The 20168-nt window shown below is 37.3% G+C and overlaps 2 protein-coding genes and 1 long non-coding RNA gene across 3 annotated transcripts; 1 reads left to right on the top strand and 2 right to left on the bottom strand.

Annotated features, from left to right (window-relative positions):
- Positions 1 to 8203: 8203 nt before the first annotated feature.
- Positions 8204 to 8818, bottom strand: LOC144568171 (uncharacterized). The gene is made up of 3 exons (XR_013515602.1): positions 8790 to 8818; positions 8351 to 8678; positions 8204 to 8267 (listed from the first exon to the last, which is right to left on the bottom strand). It is a non-coding gene; the product is annotated as an uncharacterized LOC144568171 (long non-coding RNA).
- A 1351-nt stretch (positions 8819 to 10169) lies between these two features.
- Positions 10170 to 11402, top strand: LOC144550670 (uncharacterized). Its single transcript, XM_078298649.1, has one exon. It carries the CDS (start codon positions 10170 to 10172, stop codon positions 11400 to 11402), a length of 1233 nt encoding a protein of 410 aa, XP_078154775.1.
- Positions 11403 to 12129: 727 nt separating this feature from the next.
- LOC144568155 (uncharacterized) lies at positions 12130 to 15687 on the bottom strand. The gene is made up of 2 exons (XM_078318403.1): positions 12581 to 15687; positions 12130 to 12475 (listed from the first exon to the last, which is right to left on the bottom strand). The coding sequence occupies exons 1-2, from the start codon at positions 15639 to 15641 to the stop codon at positions 12195 to 12197; spliced, it is 3342 nt and encodes a 1113-aa protein (XP_078174529.1). The 5' UTR covers positions 15642 to 15687; the 3' UTR covers positions 12130 to 12194.
- Between the last annotated feature and the right edge of the window lie 4481 nt (positions 15688 to 20168).

The raw sequence follows: 20168 nt of genomic DNA, 5'->3' as shown, positions 1-20168 counted from the left end.
CTAACCAGATAGGATCAAAGGTAAATTTGGGGAGGGTGGGAGTGGAAACTGTGTTAGTAGATAACATGAGAGGACAGTGATCTGAATCATTAAAACTGAGGCCAGTCAAAGAACTGTCAGGGTATTTAATATCCCAGTCTATGGTAGTAAAAAACCTATCAAGAAGAGCAAAGTGTCGACCATTCGACCAGGTATATTTTCGATTGGGGAGTTTACATTCAACTAACAAATGAGTTTGGACAAATTCATTGAATAGACGACTAAGAGGAACATCAAAATTGGGACCAGACTTATCTTGTTTTTTCCGGATAGAATTAAAATCACCACAGAGGACCCAGAGAGGGATGCTATCATCCCTAGTTTGGTTAAGTTCATCCCAGAAGGCTAGTTTTTGGTGTCTTAAAACAGGTCCATATACAATTGTTAGTTGCCATTTAGTGAGATCTATCTTATGGTCCAAAATAAGATTTAGGCTAAACCTATGGAGAGAGTGGTGTGAGACTGTAATGATATTACTATCTCCTCCAAAGAGGATCCCTCCAGAGCGCCCAATGGAAGGTACCCAGAACCAAATATCGAATTTCTGAGAAATGCTAGCTAAACATCTAGTCGTAAAGGAAGATTTCTTAGTTTCTTGAATTGCTATCAGATCAATTTGGTTAGCTATAATCATATCTCTAAGTCTCTGTCTCTTACTACAAGAGTTGAGACCTCTACAATTCCAGTTTAGAATTTTCATCTAATGTCTACTTGAGTCTCTGGAACACTACTCCTAAGCTGTGCTAGGTCTAATGTGACTACTGTATTAGTAGATTTAGAAGTGCTAATCAAATCTTTAACTACAGTTTCAAAATTTTTCCTATCCATATGTTGTATACTATCAATCAATGATCTACAGTCTATTGAGGAGGAGCCTAACCTAATATTGTATACACTAAAGAGATCAACTATTTGGTCTAAAGTAAGCCTAGAGTAAGGGAATGTATTAAGTAACGGTATACCTGGGTTTTGAGAGGTGTCCCCAGCTGTCTGCTTCCGTTTTTTGGCTTTGCTCATAGTGGATGCCGGGTCAGCTTGGTTGGTTACTCGAAGGCTCCTTCTTGGGCCAAGTGGTGCAGAGATGTCAGGTGTAGGAAATTGGTGTTCGGGAGATTCGGAATCAGAGAGTGAGATAGCTTTATCAGGGGTGGACCCTGGACCATTTTTATGAGCAGCCTTGCGAAGTCTGGCACTACTCCTAGAGGAGGCACCAGCCCCAGAGTGTCGGGGTGTGGGTTTGACAGCAAAGGAAACTTTTTTCTTGACTGATAACTGAGCAGATTTGGTTTTTCTCCCCCAAGTGTATTTTTTCTTATCCCCTTTAGGAGGGAATTTTTTGTAGTTTTCAGCCCACCTTTGCTGATTAGGAGTAAGTTGAGAGTGGGGTGTAGTTTTACCAGAGGTTGAGTGAGCAGATTTTGTGGTTTTCTTAAGTAAGGTAGCAAGTGGGGTGTTGTCCTCACTGTCAGAGTCATTCTGTGAGACTGGGTGAGGGGTGTGAGGTGGGGGAGCTGGCTCAGTAGAAGGTGGTGAGGAAAGAGTTTGTCTGACAGGAGGAAAGGTGGTGGTGGAGGTTACTGGGATGGAAGGTGGTGGAGAGGGGAGGATTGGCGAGGAAGGGGCATGGGAAACATCAGTTGCTGATTGTTCAGGTAGTGATGGTGGAGGAGAAGTCTGTGGGGGCAACTCAAGCTCTGGATGGTGGCTGTGACTGGGTCCCGCGCCAGTAAATTGATGAACCAAATGTTCCCAGGCAGCCAGGTCCTGGTGCATCGATTCCAATTCCTCTTCTACAGACAAGGCTCGCTTCCCTTTAATGGCTTGTAACAGATCTGTGGGAGACCGTACTGGTGGTACTGAGGAACTACCACCAGCAGATTGATTACCAGTTGGAACATGTGGTACATCGGGGTGCCCTGTCCCAAGCAAATTAGTACCAGAGTTTGCTGCTCCGGCGGCTGAGTGTTGGCGGCCACCAGCAGGGTGGGTACCTCCAGGAGGAAACGTTTCTGGTGCGCCAGAGTGTCCTGTACCAAACAAGTTGGGGCCATTGTTGCCAGGAGCAGGACCATCAGTATCAGATCTTGGTTTCTGGCCAAATTCAGTGCCATTGGGGTATGGCCTTCCTTCTTTTCTTCTCGCCCAAGCATTGAGATTTTCAGTTTGGGGAGTCTCAATCTCTATCTCAAGGTCATACAAAGATCGACGACCGTCAACCCGTCTGAGCGGAACGAGGTGTTGTTTTGGTATACGATTGCGATCACAGACCTCCATTTTAAGTCGAAGAAAACGGACATCATATCCGTTATCCGTGGCTGTGTCGATCTCAAGAAGGAACGCACCGAAAGGGTTGAAAATGCGTTCAATCTCAAGCCACTCATTCATCACAAGAGGGAATCCATGAACGCGAACCCAAAGGACATCTAGAGGTAATCCGTCACCAAATTCCCGTTCCCAAGCGACTATGGGGAATTTCACTGACTCTAGATACAAGTAACCCCTGGTCGCTAACGAATCCAGCCATTGCTTCGAAGGAGCTTTGATCAAGTACTTGAATTCATCGAAAACAGAGACGATCCAGTTGAAATCGTGAGTTTTCTTCAGTTCATGTTCCACTCTCCCAGGGCCCCAAGCCGCAATGTCATCTAAGACGAAACTCTGAAGCAACGCCGCCTCAACGGCTAAGGACCTCGGGGTAGCGACAAGCTCAGTGATCGGAGCAAAGTAGGCCATTGTGTTTACGGAATCAACACTAGAGCGATCTATTGATCGCGCCACCCGAAGAGAAGGTAAATTTTCAGATCTAGGTTTAGGAAATGGCGGATCTATCACTCCAGGGTTTGGTAGAAGCGAAGGAGGCGAGGTGTGATTACCGCGTGGTGGTAACACTATAGGGGTGTAACTTTTGCAAAATTTCCCCTTATGCCCGAACTTATTACAAACGAAGCACAGGAGTGCGTTGCGACACTGTTGAATCACATGGCCTTTAGATCCGCATTTGAGGCAAACAGGATTGTCAACGGTGGATTGCGCACGGATTGCTTCTACCCGTCGATGAATCAATGTGGATCTCGATACACCATGATTAGCAGGCTTTGGTGGAGGAATAATCACAGGCGGATGTAACAAAGCTGTTTTATAAGGCCCATTCGCCATTGTTGGGCTGATCGAGCTCTGAATTAGTTGGATCTGACGAGCCCGTGAGCGAGATTGAGAAATCATGACGACTAAACTATTAGTATGTAACTCTTTTTCCAATTTTTCTAGTTTTTTCTTTCTTTCTTTTTTTTTTTCTCTTTTTTTTTTTTTTTTTTGTTTTTTTCTAAATCGCCTTATAAATCGCCTTATAACTCTTTGCTCTTTTTTTTTTTCTTACTTTCGCCCATAGTACTATGCAAAAGAAGCAATATATCCTGGAGTCGTTGAAAAAGAGTGTTGCTTGACTCCCTGTTGGAGAAAACTTTGATGAGGCCTCCTTACTCACCAATGGTAACACTTCACTACAAAACTATGACATGAAGTCCTTGAATTGGGCTTGCATTCCAAATGGTAGTACCACAGAGGATATCCTTGTTTGGCACATTGCCACGACCCTCTTTCACCACCAAGAATCCTCACCTCAACAAAATAATGATCCCCATCAAAAACCCGCAAACCATGAAAATAACAATTCCATCAATAAGGAGCAAGAGGTGGCCTTAGCATTGTCCAGCTATTGCCACTATCTAGTGGAGTTTCTTCCTGAGCTCTTACCTGATGAGGTTGAGTGGACACAAGAAATGTATGAAAGCGTGACAAAAGAGACATCCGGCGCCATACCCCGGTCCTGTTGTAAAAAACCTACGAAAAATGATAATTACAACTATGTTCTACAACACACCGAGTGGGTTGAAAGTTCTGTGGTTGGAAAGGGTGTCAAGCTGGCCAACCAACTCATGGATTACGATAAAGAAGGAAAACCAGTATGGGCGATGTTGGCCGATTTTTGGGCGGAGATGATGTTGTTCACTGCTCCATCTGACAATGTCAAGGGTCATGAGAAAATTTTACACCGGCAAGAGTTGATTACGCAATTATGGGCATTACTTACACATGCTGGTATTGTTACTAGGTCTAAACTCATTGATCATCAGGTTCATGATTTGAATGTTTGAATTGTCCCTGTTTTTAATTTGTACTTTTTATTTTCCTTTTGGCATATAGTAGCTGTTTGTCTTCGGTGCTTATTTATGTACCATTGCTTTCAAGACAAAGTTGCTTGTATTGTGTGCTTATTTATATATGTATCCTTGTGTGTATGAATTAGTCGTTATCTAAGTTGTTTGTGTACTTATTTTATTTTCAGCATATAAATAATTTTTTTTTTTTTTGGATTATGTCCGTCATTAATACCATTTTTTATTCAGTAATTAACGAGGCTTCAATTTTTTACTATTTCTATGGGTAAGTTTGTTATCCTATATTCATAATTTGTTGCTTTTACATTTATTTTTGCTATTTACTCGGTGTGGAAGTTGATTTCGATCGAGCTTATTAAAAAAATGTCTATATATTTTGTATGATATATATCCAATATTAAACTCTGCACGTTCATAAGTAAATAAATTACTCATTTGTCCTCGAAAACTGACTGATTTGAAGACTGGCATTTTTCTGAAACATGCTACATATTTTTTTTTGAAATTTGAAGAGTAAATATGATATTATTAACTTTAGAGGGGAACACGTAATTTCAAAATTTTTGAGGGGTATACATGAAATCCTCCCTAGTTTTTTAGTGATGTACTTCCATTTATTTTTTCTATTATGTGTGCAATTAATTTGTTTTTTTCATTTTAGCTGCCGATCCTTCACAATATTTTTATACACCTAATGAAATGCAATGTAGGTTAACACTTTCATGAACATGTTCATTAAATTATTACATAGTTCATTTTAATTATGTACTTTAATTCAAATTGGCGAGCATATATAATCTCATGCTACTGTATAAGTTTTAAACCTTTGAATTGAAGTTGTATAATTCAAATTGTTGAGTTTGATATATTTCATGAACGTTGACATTTAAAAGATGTATTTTTTGAAGGTGATTTTATATAAGATTGAGAGATTAGAAATTGCCAAATAAATATAGAGTGATGCTTCTATGGACATAAGGACCTATTTGTAAAATGAATATATTTTTATTTTTAAAGTTCAAACAGTTGATCTGAACCGTTCATCTTGTTCTCCATATTAATATGTGGTTGGAGACCAAATTTTACATTTTTTTAATTTTTTTTACTATTTATTAAGATGGGTACAAAAAATATCAAATTCAGACCATTGAATTTTGTACCCATCTTAATAAATAATAAACAAAATTAGAAAAATGTAAAATTTGGTCTCCAAGCACATATTAATATGGAGAACAAGATGAACGGTTCAGATCGACTATTTGAACTTTGAAAATAAAAATATGTTCATTTTACAAATAGGTCCTTATGTAGCCTTTGCCATAAATATAATCCATTATTCAACTCTTAATTTTATACAAACTAATTTAAAAAATAAATTTGAAATGTACGTACAGCTCCATATAGAAGATCAGTTTGCCTTGTAAAGGCAATGCAAATGGTAAAAGAAAAGTAATCTAATTGTTACTGGAAAAGTAAATTTAATCTATGACTGCCATGTCAGCTCAAAAAGATGAGCTGGCGTAACAGAATCTAACAAACTCGAAATCTGTTGAGAACAGTTTGCTTATTCATCATCTCTGATCTCGCCTCCATTTCCTCTCTATTTTTTGTTACGTGGGGCCCTTGTGTCATGGTGAGAGAACTACTGCTCGCTTGCTATCTCTTTTAATGCCTGGGGACCACTGTCAGCCCCAATTCATCTCTTTTTAGTCATTTAATTATGTTAACCGTAATGTTCTTTTGCTTGTAAAACTAAAGCAATAGTTGCCAAAGGATCCATTAAATTATCATACAAATGGAAGAGTTTTGATTGAAAAATGAGAGAACCGCCAAATTTGTTGTTAACTGAAAATTGCAAAAATGTCAAGATTGAACCAAAATTTGTTCATCGATCGTAAATAGTTCTTTCGGAGTATGTCGTTTGGTATTGTGGGGTTAATTAAATGCTGAAATAAGCTTTTGGTAATTTGGTTAAGTTTTCCAATAAAATATTTCACAGTAATTTTAGTGTTCTATAATATTATAATTAAAGAAAAGGGTTTAAATATTGTTATTTTGTGTCTCTTGCTTCTATTTTTTTATTTTTCAATTACAAAATTTTTAGAACTTATATATCAAAGTAAAATCATTAAATATGATCTATATTATTTTCACTGTATGCATATGAAATTTTTATTATATTTTGCTTTTCTTTTTATATGAAGCACTAAGTTGAAAAATCAACATCATTCGGAAATTATCCACAACAGTGCATTTTTGCAAGCTCTCGTGATCACAATCAAAATAAGGTCATAATGTCATAATCTTTTGTATGTATATAGAGAAAATAATATAAATCATATCTAAGCGATTTTAATTTGATATTTAACTTTTAAATTTTAAGTAATAAGATTTTAAAAATAAAAATATAATGAAGACATCCAAGTATGTTATTTAAATAAAAACTAACAATAACACACTGCTTCGTTATCCAGTTCTTATCAGCCTTTCATTTTATCAGCAACAAATAAATGGTCAAAACTGCAAATTCCAAAAGATTTAATTTGGCTCCCGGGGCGACACCTATCAGTGCAGTATTAGCATGAGCAGACTTACACGAGCTTCCACAGCTGTCACTAGTACAAAGAACTCCTTTACTGAATGCTGAAAAGCTCTCTATACTGACTATTATTGGGAAGTTAGTGATGACGCCGACAGTATAGAAACCCAACATTGATGGTTAAAAAACAGTCAGTGTAGATATCCAACATCGACGGTTTATTTAAACAGTCGGTATAAGTACTCTGCACCGACAATTCAAAAACAGTCAGTGTAGGTCCTAAAAACAGTCGGTGTTGACTTAAATTTTTTTGGCATGATTCTACTTGTATCGGGACTAGCCTCCATATTTTTGCGAGCCATATATTACTATTAGACATTCATTAACATTAAAAGAATAGCATGCAAATAATGTAGCCAACATAAACAAAAAACAACATTGATTAACAACATAACATAATAATTCACAAAAAACAACATTGATTAACAACATAACATATTCATTCACAACTCCAAAGTTTCATATCAATGAAACGAGCTTTTGCCTTTTTAAAAAAAAAAATCATTCCCAAAATACCAAACTATAACAAAATTTACATAACACAGAAAATTTGCAACTTAAATTAACAACAAACACTACATTTCTTCAATTGCTGTATTTTCAAGTTCTTCGTCCTCCATGCCTCAAAAGAAACTGGAAGATTTTTCTTTGCCACTTGCAATCTGTTCATGCAACTTCAAGTTTGTGAGATATTTTGAGAGCAGATTATTGTTGCATATGCTCTTAAATAAAAAAAGGTTGCATACCAGTGACCATCTATTTTTGTCTTCTCTTCCTGCATCAATATCTCATACGGCGTAATGTTCAAACTGCACTCCAAGTTCATCAGGTGGTACAACTGTGGATATAAAATTGCTTTCAGTCTAACACTAACATTCAGCGACACAGATGATATAAAGATCCATTTTGCAATCACGAACCTTGCAAAGTAGTAAAAATAGGGTGAAAACTTGTTTTACCTTCTTTCACTTTACCAAACAACCCTTAAATGTATAATATTGCAATTGCACAGAATTAATTGCAAAGGAGGCTAATGTGCTAGCAACTGTGAGTTACCCAGAGGTCTCTCAAAGGGTTTAGCTTATGTGGCAGGACCTCTCTTGCAAATACACACACCAAAGAAAAATGTCTCTAGTATATAAACTAAGCATTTATAGCATCTCAACTAATCCTCACTAAAATTTGACATTTTTTTTCTTTTCCTTATTTTTTTGAGAGAAATGTGCATACTTGGCCTTGTTAAAAGCACACCATTGTACTTAGTTCATACTTGACCTAAGTCACAGAAAGAAAAATAAATAAAAATAAAGACACGTCTGTAGTTCAATCTAAGACATAATATTTTTCCAATAAATAAGTTATCACACCTTATGAAGCTCAATAAGGTCTAGGAACAATTATTTTTTGTCCTCTTCTATCTGGTTGTTGAAAGTTCTCATGTGCTCCTCTTCCTGGTAAACAAAAATATTGATAAGACTTATCCTCTTATTTCTACACTTTATCTCTACCATATATATCCCTAATGCATACATACATTCGGGACAGGTAGATAGAGAACATTTGTAAATAGTTTCCAAATGTTAAACAGTTCTCGAAGATTTTGTATCTCTGAGTCTCTCCGTAAGTTGCTTCAATGACAAGGCTTGCTTAGAAAAAATAAATGTCACTCAAGGATATAAGCATTTGTTTTCTTTTCCCATTCAGCCATTTCTAAAATTTGCACTAGGGAGGAGGTGGGGAGGAGCTGGTCGCCTGAACAGGAGGAGGCAGAGAAGGAGTGGCGCACCTGGTCACGTGCGTCGCCTCACTGGTTTGGTCACCTGGTCGCAGAGGAGGAGTTACCTGGTTTCGGCTTTGGTCTCCTGGAAAGTGAGAGAGAGAGAGAGAAAGAGGCGTTTAAAAAAAAAAAAAAAAACAGCGGGTTCACAATTAAAGACGGGGAAGGTTTTATAAAAGAGCAATGTATAGAATACCCTACATGTGCTGTTGCTAAGGTATGTGGCAGAGAAAACTTCTGCAAGGTGCCATCTCAACATTGCGGATGCATAGAATACCTTGGAGAGCATCATGTCTGGTATTGGTATCGATGCACTGTTGCACCGTTGCACTGGAGATCACATTTTAGCTTCTTAATAGTGAGGTATCATGTCTGATAATGAGCATATTTACAAATTAGATTACACTCGATATCAGCAATTATGCTCAAAGAAAAAAGGTTTTCTATGAAAGAACAACCTCAGTAACCAATATTGTATACTCGTTAATGTCTTGAAACCAAAACAGTACAAAGGTATGATAATAGACAGAAAGAGGAAAAGACAAAAATATACACCTGTCTGATGCCAAACAAATTTGATAGGCAGAGCATGCATTGAGGAAGTCAGCAATAGATGGAAGGAAATCGCCAACTTGTTCTCTTGTTATTGATGAAGACATATGAGAATTGTTATAATTAAAAAAAAATAAAAAAATAAAAGAATATTAACAAATCTATATTACTGCAAATGCTTAAGAAATAGGATAATTAACAGCGTAAGAGTACTAAGATAACTAGTACAGAAAATTAATACATCAGCTTAAGCTCCAATCTGAAAAACACAAGTTTTATAACAAAATTTGAAGAATCCATATCCTCATAGAATTGCTTCCCTCAAATGGATCATTTAGATTAGAGCCTTTATTTTACGAAAAGAAGATCCTAATCTCTAGTTCTCTCTTTTAGATTAGAGAAATTCCCTATTTCAGGATGTACTACCAGCACATAAGGACATTACCGACCTAGGGTTGACATCAGCCAAAAACTCATCAACAAAAGAATTACAAGCGCTAATGAGACTTAGATTACTTACAAGAGATAAGAGGAATAAATTGCTGAGTTACTTTGAGCAACGATAAGACGGTGAAGATTAGGCTTTATTGGGCCGGATTACACGGGCCTAATAACATCGCTATTCATATAATGGAACCTAGTCTGATCCGCAGTTTCACCATGTAACTAGGTTTATTGGGCCCCTTCCCGTAATTGCATCTCTATTGAAAGAATGGAACCTATAAACCTAGTGTGATCTGCCGACAAAGTTTTAAAGTATAATGAAAGATTGCGATTTGGAACGAACTAACCTCGCTAGTCATGAATGATGCAATGTTGCTAAAATTCTTATGGAGGTTAGCTATGGGATCGGGTGCCCTATGGATCAAGGTGGTGAAGGCAAAGTATCTGCCAAGAAGTGAATTGTGGCTAAGCAAGAGGTTATCAAGATGTACACCTTTTTGGAAGGCCATAATGCGACTAAGAGAGACCTTGCTACCGTGGATTACCTGGCAAAATAGGAGATGGGTCAGTGTGTAATGCAATGGCTCAACCATGGTTTGAAGGTGCTTTGAACTGTGAAACACAGGCGAATGTGATTAATAGATTGAAGGTCAAGGATCTGTTAACTCAGAACTTAGGAGAATGGGATGTAGACAAGTTGACTCAAATGTTTGGCTATGTAAATACCTTACATATCATTCAGGAAATTCAACCGCCAAGGCCAGAAAAGGGGACGGACAGACTCATTTTTAAGCACTCAACAAATGGTGCTCTCACTGTCAAAAAAGTCAGCATGCTGCTAGCTGCTGATTCTGATACACCTATCGTTGGGGATAAGAAACTCTGGGAGTCCATTTGGCATAAGGGAAGCATTTTACCAAGGGTTAGAGTGTTCTTATGGAAGATGGTATTAGATGGTTTACCACTAGCCTCAACTCTACACCGAAGATTCCCTACTGTTAATACCATTTGTGCAACTTGTGGGGACTTGATTGAGGATGTAAACCACTTAGCGCACCTGTGTCAACTATCAAGAATTTGCCATTTTTCAGGACCAATTGCTCTCAAATCAGATTCCCTGCCGCCTCATTTCCTGGGGGCTTTGCAATTTCTGAACTCAACTCTAGATGATGACCAATGGACACACTATGTTAATTCTCTATGGGCAATTTGGAGGTGCCGCAATGATAAGGCCTATGGGGGTAAAGAAGTAGGGTTGACTGAATTCAGAAAGTACTACTGTTCAATCGCATGGGAGTCCTCCCTGAGGCAGTCAGGAAATGCGAAGCCAACCGCCTTGGAACTGGATGGTCAAAACCTCAACCCGTCAGACTACCAGTTCTCATGTTTTGCAGATGGTTCCTGGACTAATGGGTGGGAAGGGGGTACTGGTATTTGTTTAATGCAAGGGGAGGAATTAATCCAATACCACTCAGCAAAGGCTAGAGGTTGCTGTCCAATACAGGTGGAAGCTATGGCTCTGAAGGATGCAGTTCAACTGGTAAAGAGTAAAGGAATACAAAGTTGCATTTTCTACTCAGATTGCAAGCCTCTGGTGGAATGTGTAACCCTACCGTCACCTCCAACAAATGCTGACTGGAGGGCATTTTCAGAAATTATGTTCATCTGGAAGGCAATATGCGAGAACAAAGGATGGGCATGCATGTATATTCCTAGAGGTCAAAATCAGCTAGCAGATAGATTATCAAAGCTAGGTAGGCAGCAAGCCTGGGACCTGATAGGATATACTTTTCCAATGTTTGTTGGCTTTTAGATAGTTTTGAACAAGGGGTTTCTCTTTTATATATCGAGATGATTCAGATATACCATGTAAACAACTCAATGTAACTCAGTTACCAGTTAAATGAAATTCCGACCTAAGGGTCCTTTGAGACAAAAAAAAAACATGTCAATCAAAGTATATATGTTGGGTATCCTTACTCTTTAGAGCTGCAACTAGCAATTAATGCGCGCAGCAATATATTGTTCTCCCTGGATTGGCCACAACGGAGTTATTCAATACAATTCTCAGGTATTATTTATATTCAAAACTCTAAAATTATTAATCACATTTTAAAAAAATTATAGCTAGGTAGATTGCATGCTGGCTATTTCTTTTTCTTTCTTTCTTTCTTTCTTTCTTTCTTTCTTTCTTTCTTTCTTTATTTATTTTGGTAAAACTCGGGAAAATTCACCTATTTCATTACAAATCAAAGTAGTATTTGCATGGTAACCATCTGGTACATAATTAAAAAATCTAGATGAAGCAATTTGGACGCATTTGCCAGTTTTTTTTAATACCAGGTGATCAGTTATTAAGTAGAAAGCACTAAAAGGTACTACAATAAAAGCTATTTCTAAGAGAGATTGTGAATAACAATAGTAATCTCACAGGACATAAAAGATATTGCAATAATATTGATAAAGCAAAAAAACTTTCAAAATACAAAATATGAAAATAAAGCATCATGCTTAAAACTGAATTCTAACAGCTAATAACAAATTAATTGTTAAACAGGGAAGCTAATTATACCAGAATTTTTGAAGCAGTTGGGGCTATTCACATCTAGATACTATTCACCACCTCTTGCATTGTTGGACGAAGTTGCGGGTTATTATTTAAGCATTCATATGCAGTTTGAATCATTTTGAGAATGTCGTTGATGACTTGTTCTGTTGGTGGTTCAATGCGTTGGTCAAGAATATCTTGGAGTATGATTTCATTTTCATCAGAAGCCGATAGATTGATCATGTCACCAGGGTGCTTTCCCATAAGCAGTTCCAACATGATTACTCCGAAGCTATATACATCACATTTTTCAGTCATTCTCATAGTATAGGCTAGTTCTGCACAAAGAAAAAAAATTAAGATTGCAATTATTTCCACTTTATTTTTTTTATACAAGTAATGGAAATTAAAATACGTTAATAAGGTGTTTAAGTATACAGAACCTGGTGCTATGTAACCGCAGGTTCCCGCAAGCATGCTCCAATTAGAAGACTCCGGCTTGAGAAATTTAGCAGTACCAAAATCCGAGATACTTGCTGTAAACTCAAAATCAAGCAAGATGTTTCTGGAAGTTACATCCCGATGTACTATTGGTGGACAACAATCATGATGCAAATGTGACAGAGCACAGGCAACATTTCTTAATATAACCTTTCTCTTTGCCCAATCCAGTTCCATTGCTTGCTCACTATTGAGAATATTATGTAAATCCCTCTTCTCATAATACTTGTATACAAGAAATTTATTTTGTGGCGAGGAACAATAACCAAATAATTTAGCAATGTTGCGGTGTCGAATCTGGGTTATAGTACTAATTTCTCTGTGGAATGCCTCAACATCTAATGAGGTTTCACCGCCTGCTAACTGGATTTTCTTTACAGCTACTGTGAGGTTATCTGGCGGTAAAATCGCTTTGTAAACTCTTGCATGGCCTCCACTTCCAATGCAATATTTCTCATCAAAATTCTCCGTGGCCCTTATAATCTCCTCATATGCATCTCTTCCATCAAAATTCCACACGGAAAAAATTTCTCCTCTACTAGGATTGCCAATTTGCTCTTGGTTTGCTTTTTTCTTTTTTGAGTAAAGTAGGTGAAGTATCCAAAGTATGAGAGAGGTTAGTAATACAGCACAACAAGTTATAGTTGCAATCAACTTAACCATTCGTTGTCTGGTTGAGCCATTATAATTATCTTTAACAAATTCATCACACGATGGCAAACCTTGAATAGTTCCACATAGATTTGTATTGTGTATAAACCATTGTTCTGGGGCTTTATGAAAAATCTTTATATCAGGCACTGGACCTTCCAATTGATTGTATGACAAATCTATGGTTGACAAACTTAACATATCCCCCAAAGAAGGTGGAATTTGTCCAGTAAGATTGTTATGAGAGAGATTAAGATTTTGTAGCATGATTAAGTGCGCTAGCGACATTGGTATTTCACCGGTTAAAGAATTTGAGCTTAAATCTAATAGGTATTGTAAGTATACTAAGCTTCCAAAATGAGTTGGAATTTTTCCAGCCAACCTATTGTTGCTGAGGTTTAAAAATTGAAGATTAACACAATTGCCTAGTTCTTCTGGCACACTTGTCAGGCTATTTGATGAGATATCAAGATTTATTAAAGCAGGTAACGTTCCCAACTCATTTGGTACATTTCCTATGAAATTGTTGTGACTTAAATTTAGGTCAAACAATCTTTTTAATCTACCAAGTTCTGTCGGTATTACCCCTGATAGAGAATTTGATGAGATATGAAGAACGCCCATATTACTTAGGTTTCCTAGAGCGGTGGGAATTTTTCCAGTAAAAAAGTTTGATGATAGTATTAAACGAATGGCTTGTGTACATCTCCCAATTTCAGAAGGGATTGATCCAAATAGATTATTATCGTTAAGATACAACTCTACAAGATTGGTTAGGTTTGCTAAATTAGTAGGTATTTGTCCACTCAAATAGTTTGTTGATAGTTCTAAATCTGTCAAATGTCCAAGTTCACCAATTTCAGGAGGAATCGATCCAGAGAGATTATTACCCGAAAGACGCAGAGTGACAAGATTGGTTAGGTTTGCTAAATTAGTAGGTATTTCTCCACTCAGAAAGTTTTTTTCTAATGCCAAATATCTCAAATGTGTAAGCTTACCTATTTCAGGTGGGACCGATCCAGAGATATTATTACCCCAAAGATACAGAGTGACAAGATTGGTTAGGTTTGCTAAATTAGTAGGTATTTGTCCACTCAGATAGTTTGATGATAGTTCTAAATCTCTCAAATGTGTAAGCTTACCTATTTCAGGTGGGACCGATCCAGAGAGATTATTACCCCAAAGATACAGAGTGACAAGATTGGTTAGGTTTGCGAAATTAGTAGGTATTTCTCCACTCAGATAGTTTAATGATAGTTCTAAATCTATCAAATGTCCGAGTTCACCAATTTCAGGAGGAATCGGTCCAGAGAGATTATTACCCCAAAGATATAGAATGACAAGATTGGTTAGGTTTCCAAAATTAGTAGGTATTTCTCCACTTAGAGAGTTATTTTCTAATGCCAAATATCTCAAATGTGTAAGCTTACCTATTTCAGGTGGGACCGATCCAGAGAGATTATTACCCCAAAGATTCAGAGTGACAAGATTGGTTAGGTTTGCTAAATTAGTAGGTATTTCTCCACTCAGATAGTTTGATGATAGTTCTAAATCTATCAAATGTTCGAGTTCACCAATTTCAGGAGGAATCGGTCCAGAGAGATTATTACCCCAAAGATATAGAATGACAAGATTGGTTAGGTTTCCAAAATTAGTAGGCATTTCTCCACTTAGAGAGTTATTTTCTAATGCCAAATATCTCAAATGTGTAAGCTTACCTATTTCAGGTGGGACCGATCCAGAGAGATTATTACCCCAAAGATACAGAGTGACAAGATTGGTTAGGTTTGCTAAATTAGTAGGTATTTCTCCACTTAGAAAGTTTTCTTCTAATTCCAAATATCTCAAATTTGTAAGTTTTCCTATTTCAGGAGGAATCGGTCCAGAGAGAATATTGCCCCAAAGAAACAAAAATTTTATATTTTTCAAGTTTCCAATGCTAGACGGGATAAAACCACTGAGGATGTTATCTTGGAGACCAAGATATGTGAGTTTTGAGAAGAGACATATTAATGGAGGAATTTCTCCACTGATTTTGTTATGACTGAGATTAAAAATTCGGATTGATGGAAGAGCAGAGAAATTAAGAGCATCTAATTTTCCAACAAGATCCATATGAGAAAGATGAATTTTAGTGATAACTTGCCTTCTTTTGTTAGTATCACGGCAAGTGATTCCAGTCCAGTTGCATGGGTGGGACTGCAGATTCCAGGATGAAAGCGGTTGTTGAGTCTGGAGAGTTGATTTCCAATGAAGAAGAGCTTGTGCTTGAGATGTGAGAGAAGATTGTACAAGAGGGAGTAGAAAGAGTAGTGTAAGGAACAAGAGAATGCCCCTCATTGTGCTAAACATATATAAATGCTTGCTTGACTGCCACTTAGAAATTAATCAGATTTGTTTTAGCTAAAATGCATCAGAGCTGGCCCTTTTATAAACTCAGTGGTGTGACTTATTGGTTCTGTGGATAACAAAGTCAACAGTCGTGCTTGTCTGCCACTTAATTAGAAACCAGATTTACTGAACTTGGTAATTATAATTCAATGCAACATATATATTTTATGAATAGGCTTCTGTTACCTACCTGCCGTCTATGAATTAATCATGTTCCATGTACATTCAATAACTAATAAGGTACGTACGTAATAGTCACGGCCTGATGGAAATAAGAGGCCTTCATCATTTCATGGAAGACTTCATTCGTGCTGTCATTTGACTGTAGGTGTAGGGTTTAGGGTTTAGGCTTCTGTCACCTCAATCAATCAACAATGAGGACAATACTAGCATTTATTTATTATTATTTTTGAGTCAATTATTGATCAACAGTGGTGTAGAAAAAACGTATCGTGCCGTGACTAACACGCCTGACTTTAGTCTCGTTTCGTGTCGTGATCAAGTGAACAGTGATCCGTGCCGCGCCGTGCCGTGACCAAAATATTAAGCGGTGGTCACCGCACACAAATAGTCACGGCACGTGAGTGACGCCGTGACTCGCGTGCCGTGTCCAAACGTAACTAGTCACGTTTAACTATTTTTCATAATTTAAGTTAGTTATTCAAGATTCATCATTTGATTAAGACCTAACGATTCTAATTACACGTGACTCGCGTGATTACATGCCGTACTGTGACGAGATCTTTCGCCTGCCGTGACTAAAATGTCAAGGGGTGATCACGGCACGCGACACGCGAGTCACAGCACAGAATAATAACACGTGCCGTGCCATTCCGTGCCATAGCAGTGTCGTTCCATGACGGAGTCGACTCCGCCGTGCCATTTTTCCCACTCTAATCAGCCGTTACAAAATTTAATGACAATCTTTCTTTTTACACTCACAAAATATTATAACAAACCATGAGCATATGGGCATATCATAACCTTCAGAAAGGCAAGCATTCTTGCATTTGTGAATTTTGCACTAAATCGCTTTGGGGCTATGTTGCATGGATACGGATACGGGTATCGTATCGGATACGGATACGGGTATCGTATCGGATACGGATACGGGTATCGTATCGGATACGATACGGATACAGCGATACGGTAATTTTCAAAAATCAAGGATACGATATGCCTATTATATATTTTATTTTTTCATTATATTAATTATATTACTAATTCCAAACTTGAATTAAATATAAAAAATGCAGGGCAATCCAACTTTGCATTAAATATATTGGTTGGTTTTATCTAACAACAAAAACAAATGGCGCAGTGGATAACCGTTTTGCGCTGGGACTGGGCCTTCCCAGGTTCGAATCACGCGACAGCATAAAAAACCTCATATTTCCTCTGGTGCAAGATGGTGTTTGCGCGGTTCACAGTTTCAGATCCGCTCGCAGTCGTGGTGCACGGTTGCGGGCGCGGTTCACGAGCGCTGACAGCCGTATCCACACGTATCCAGCCGTATCCAGACGAGTCAACAGAGTATCGGTGACCGTATCCACTGAGTAAGAATACGCCACGTCAGCCGATACGCAAGCTGGCGTATCGGATACGTACCGTGGCCGTATCGCACGCGTATCGGTATCCGATACGGGTACGGTGCCTAAACTGAAGTATCCGAGTAACATAGCTTTGGGGTATGTTTTACTTGGCTTCCAATAGGCAGCCTCGTCAGCTTCCACGCAAAAAATGGCGCCTATAAAAGTAAAAAGTCGTAGATCTGTTCAAGATAGAATGAATAGATAATAATTAAAGGAACTTCTCTGATTGCAATTTTTTATGTTTAGAAATTAAAAAAATAAAGATGAATTTTCCTTTTTATGATCTTATAAATGTGACTGAACTAATAATTCGGTTTTATTGAGTATCTACTGAGATCAAATCAATGGTTCCGTCTCAGTAGTGTATGGAACTTGCAGTATGCCTTAGCCGCGAAAATTAAAAGAAAAATACTAGAATGAAATAATTGATTTGGTCACAAGCACAATACAAGATGTGAATTTAGTATATAAATAAATTTAGTTCAGTCCTATTAATTTTTCACATTGTGTGAATGTTAGTGTGAAAATTAGTAGAACCAAATTATTAATTCGGTTTCATCCATTTACTGCAAAAAAAGTAATTCATATTTGTTTAACATTGTTTTGATTGAGGTGGAAAAATATTAAAGCTATAAAAATAAATTGCCCGGATTTTCATTTTATGCTAAAGTAATCCAACTTTGGTTTCAATAATTTAATTTTTAATTTCTACAAATAAACATAAAGTTTGTGGGGAAAAAAAAACTATAAAAAGAAAAACAACAATAATTAACCCGAAAAAGAAAATTTGAATTTTGTTCTCAACCATTTCTTTCGCATGAAACGAAAATCATACCCATCAAATCAGCCAAGTAGATCGCACTGGGTATAACTTAAAAAAAATAAAATTTGTTAATATAGAGAAACCAGCAGATTACCATAAAAAGAGAGCAACAACATGAGAAGCACACAACAAACAACTTTCTTTGAATTCTCCATGAAACCAAAACAAAAAATCCCCAAATTAGGCGTCAATTTAGAGAGAAATCGAGTATAATAAGGCTTTTATTAGCGCATCTCATAAAGTTTGGCAACTTTTAATTGTTGGATAAAAAAAATTATTACTTTCCATTTAAAGAAAATGCGAGCATATCATTTGGGAGAAACAAAACATGTACTTTTTTTTTTATAGAAACTAGGACCAGCACTGCTCGTTTGTATTAATTAATTATTTTTGTATTAATTAATTGTTTTAAGTTTTAAATTTTTATGTTTATGTTTATGATCGGGGTAAATTTTTTGATTTTTTTTTAATAGAACTGAATTTAATATTTTCGACTGAACAAGCACCATTGAGTATTTTATAAAAAACAGCTCCACCGATCCACAGAATCAGTGGAGCCATTTGCTATTGTTTTTCACGATTAAGTTGTATGGAGGGATCATAAAATGACTCCACGGATCGCAGGATCGGTGGAGCTCTTTTTTTATAAAAAATAATTCAATGGTGCTTGTTCATGTAACACCGTGAACTTTTAAAATTCAGATTTAATTAAAATAATAAGTGGTTAAATCAAATAATATATATATACGTATATACGAAATTAGTGACGTGGATGGTGAAAAATAATTATACGATTAATTGTGTTAAGAGAGAGGAGCAATTGGGGTTATATAAATCATTTAAACAATATCGAACAAGTGGAGTGTTTATTTTGCAAAAAGACCACTTACAAGTGGGGGCCCCTTGTCATTCCCTCCTCTTCCCCTCCTTTCTTTCCTTTCCTGCGCCCCCTCCCCTTTTTCTTCTTTTTCCTTTGTTTCCGCCAAGAGAGAAAGAACGAGAGAGAGAGAGAGTGAGAGAGAGACACCCCGGTGACCATTTTGCCCGAAAACCGAGATCTAGGAAGAGGAGCTCAAATCTCGCACATCCATCCGTTCCATTGGTAATTTTCGTTTCTATTTCTCTCTCGTTTCGTGATTCCTTGTTTTTAGGGTTTCGGTGAAAACCCGTAGAATCGTACCAAATTGATTATTCCGTGCCTTTGTTGTTTCTAAAGTGTAAATTGATTGATTTCGTGTTCCAAAGTGCAACCAAATTTCCAAATTACGGATTTTCCCAAAAATTGATTAGGGTTTAAATTGTAAAAGTGCCGGAATTTAATAAATTGACCTATGGATAGATCCTAACGAGCACGGCTAGCGGGATTGACGAGCTTACCGAGTCGCGAGATCGCGGACCCTCTACGTGCCCTACATAACCAGGTGCGGGGGTTCACGGGATCTGTTTTGGGGTTTATTCGTAGAACTAAATAACGGTGCATATTATTATATTTATGTTGATTGCTTGATTTAAATAAACTGTGCATAGCATGTTGAATCTCTGATTGAAAGCATTTGTTGCCGCATTGCATTAATTGTGATATTAGTGTAATTGAATTGTATAACTGTTATGATTCTCATGTTGGTACGGTTTATCGATTGTTGATCTGTCGTTTTGAATAAGTGAGTGGAACCACAGTATGACTTGGATTGATTGTGTGAAGTGAACAGTGTATCATAGTGGAAAGTCTAGCTAGCTACTAGACTTTCATCCAGGACCCTTATGCGCATCTGGAGAATGGCCCTAGTGAACCCAGTACCGGTTGGGTAAGGGAAGTGCAGTGTAATTTTAGGTAGAACTGTGGTTCAGTGGTTCAGTGACTCAGTGAAAGTGTCAGTGATTTCTTTTTGAGAAAAGTGATATTCTGTTGCATATTCGCGGAATATGCCCGTGTATATTTTAAGTGACAAATTGATGAGATTGTATGACTTGAAACCAGAAAATAGAACTGTTAAGCCGGAGGTGACCGATAGTTGATATCTGTACCTCATAACCAGACTTATATATATTATATCTGTGAAACCAAATCTTTCT

The sequence above is a fragment of the Carex rostrata genome, chromosome 2 (genome assembly GCF_964058835.1).
Source record: "Carex rostrata chromosome 2, lpCarRost1.2, whole genome shotgun sequence".
NCBI classification, from domain to species: Eukaryota; Viridiplantae; Streptophyta; class Magnoliopsida; order Poales; family Cyperaceae; genus Carex; species Carex rostrata.
This window is presented reverse-complemented; position numbering and strand designations above follow the sequence as displayed.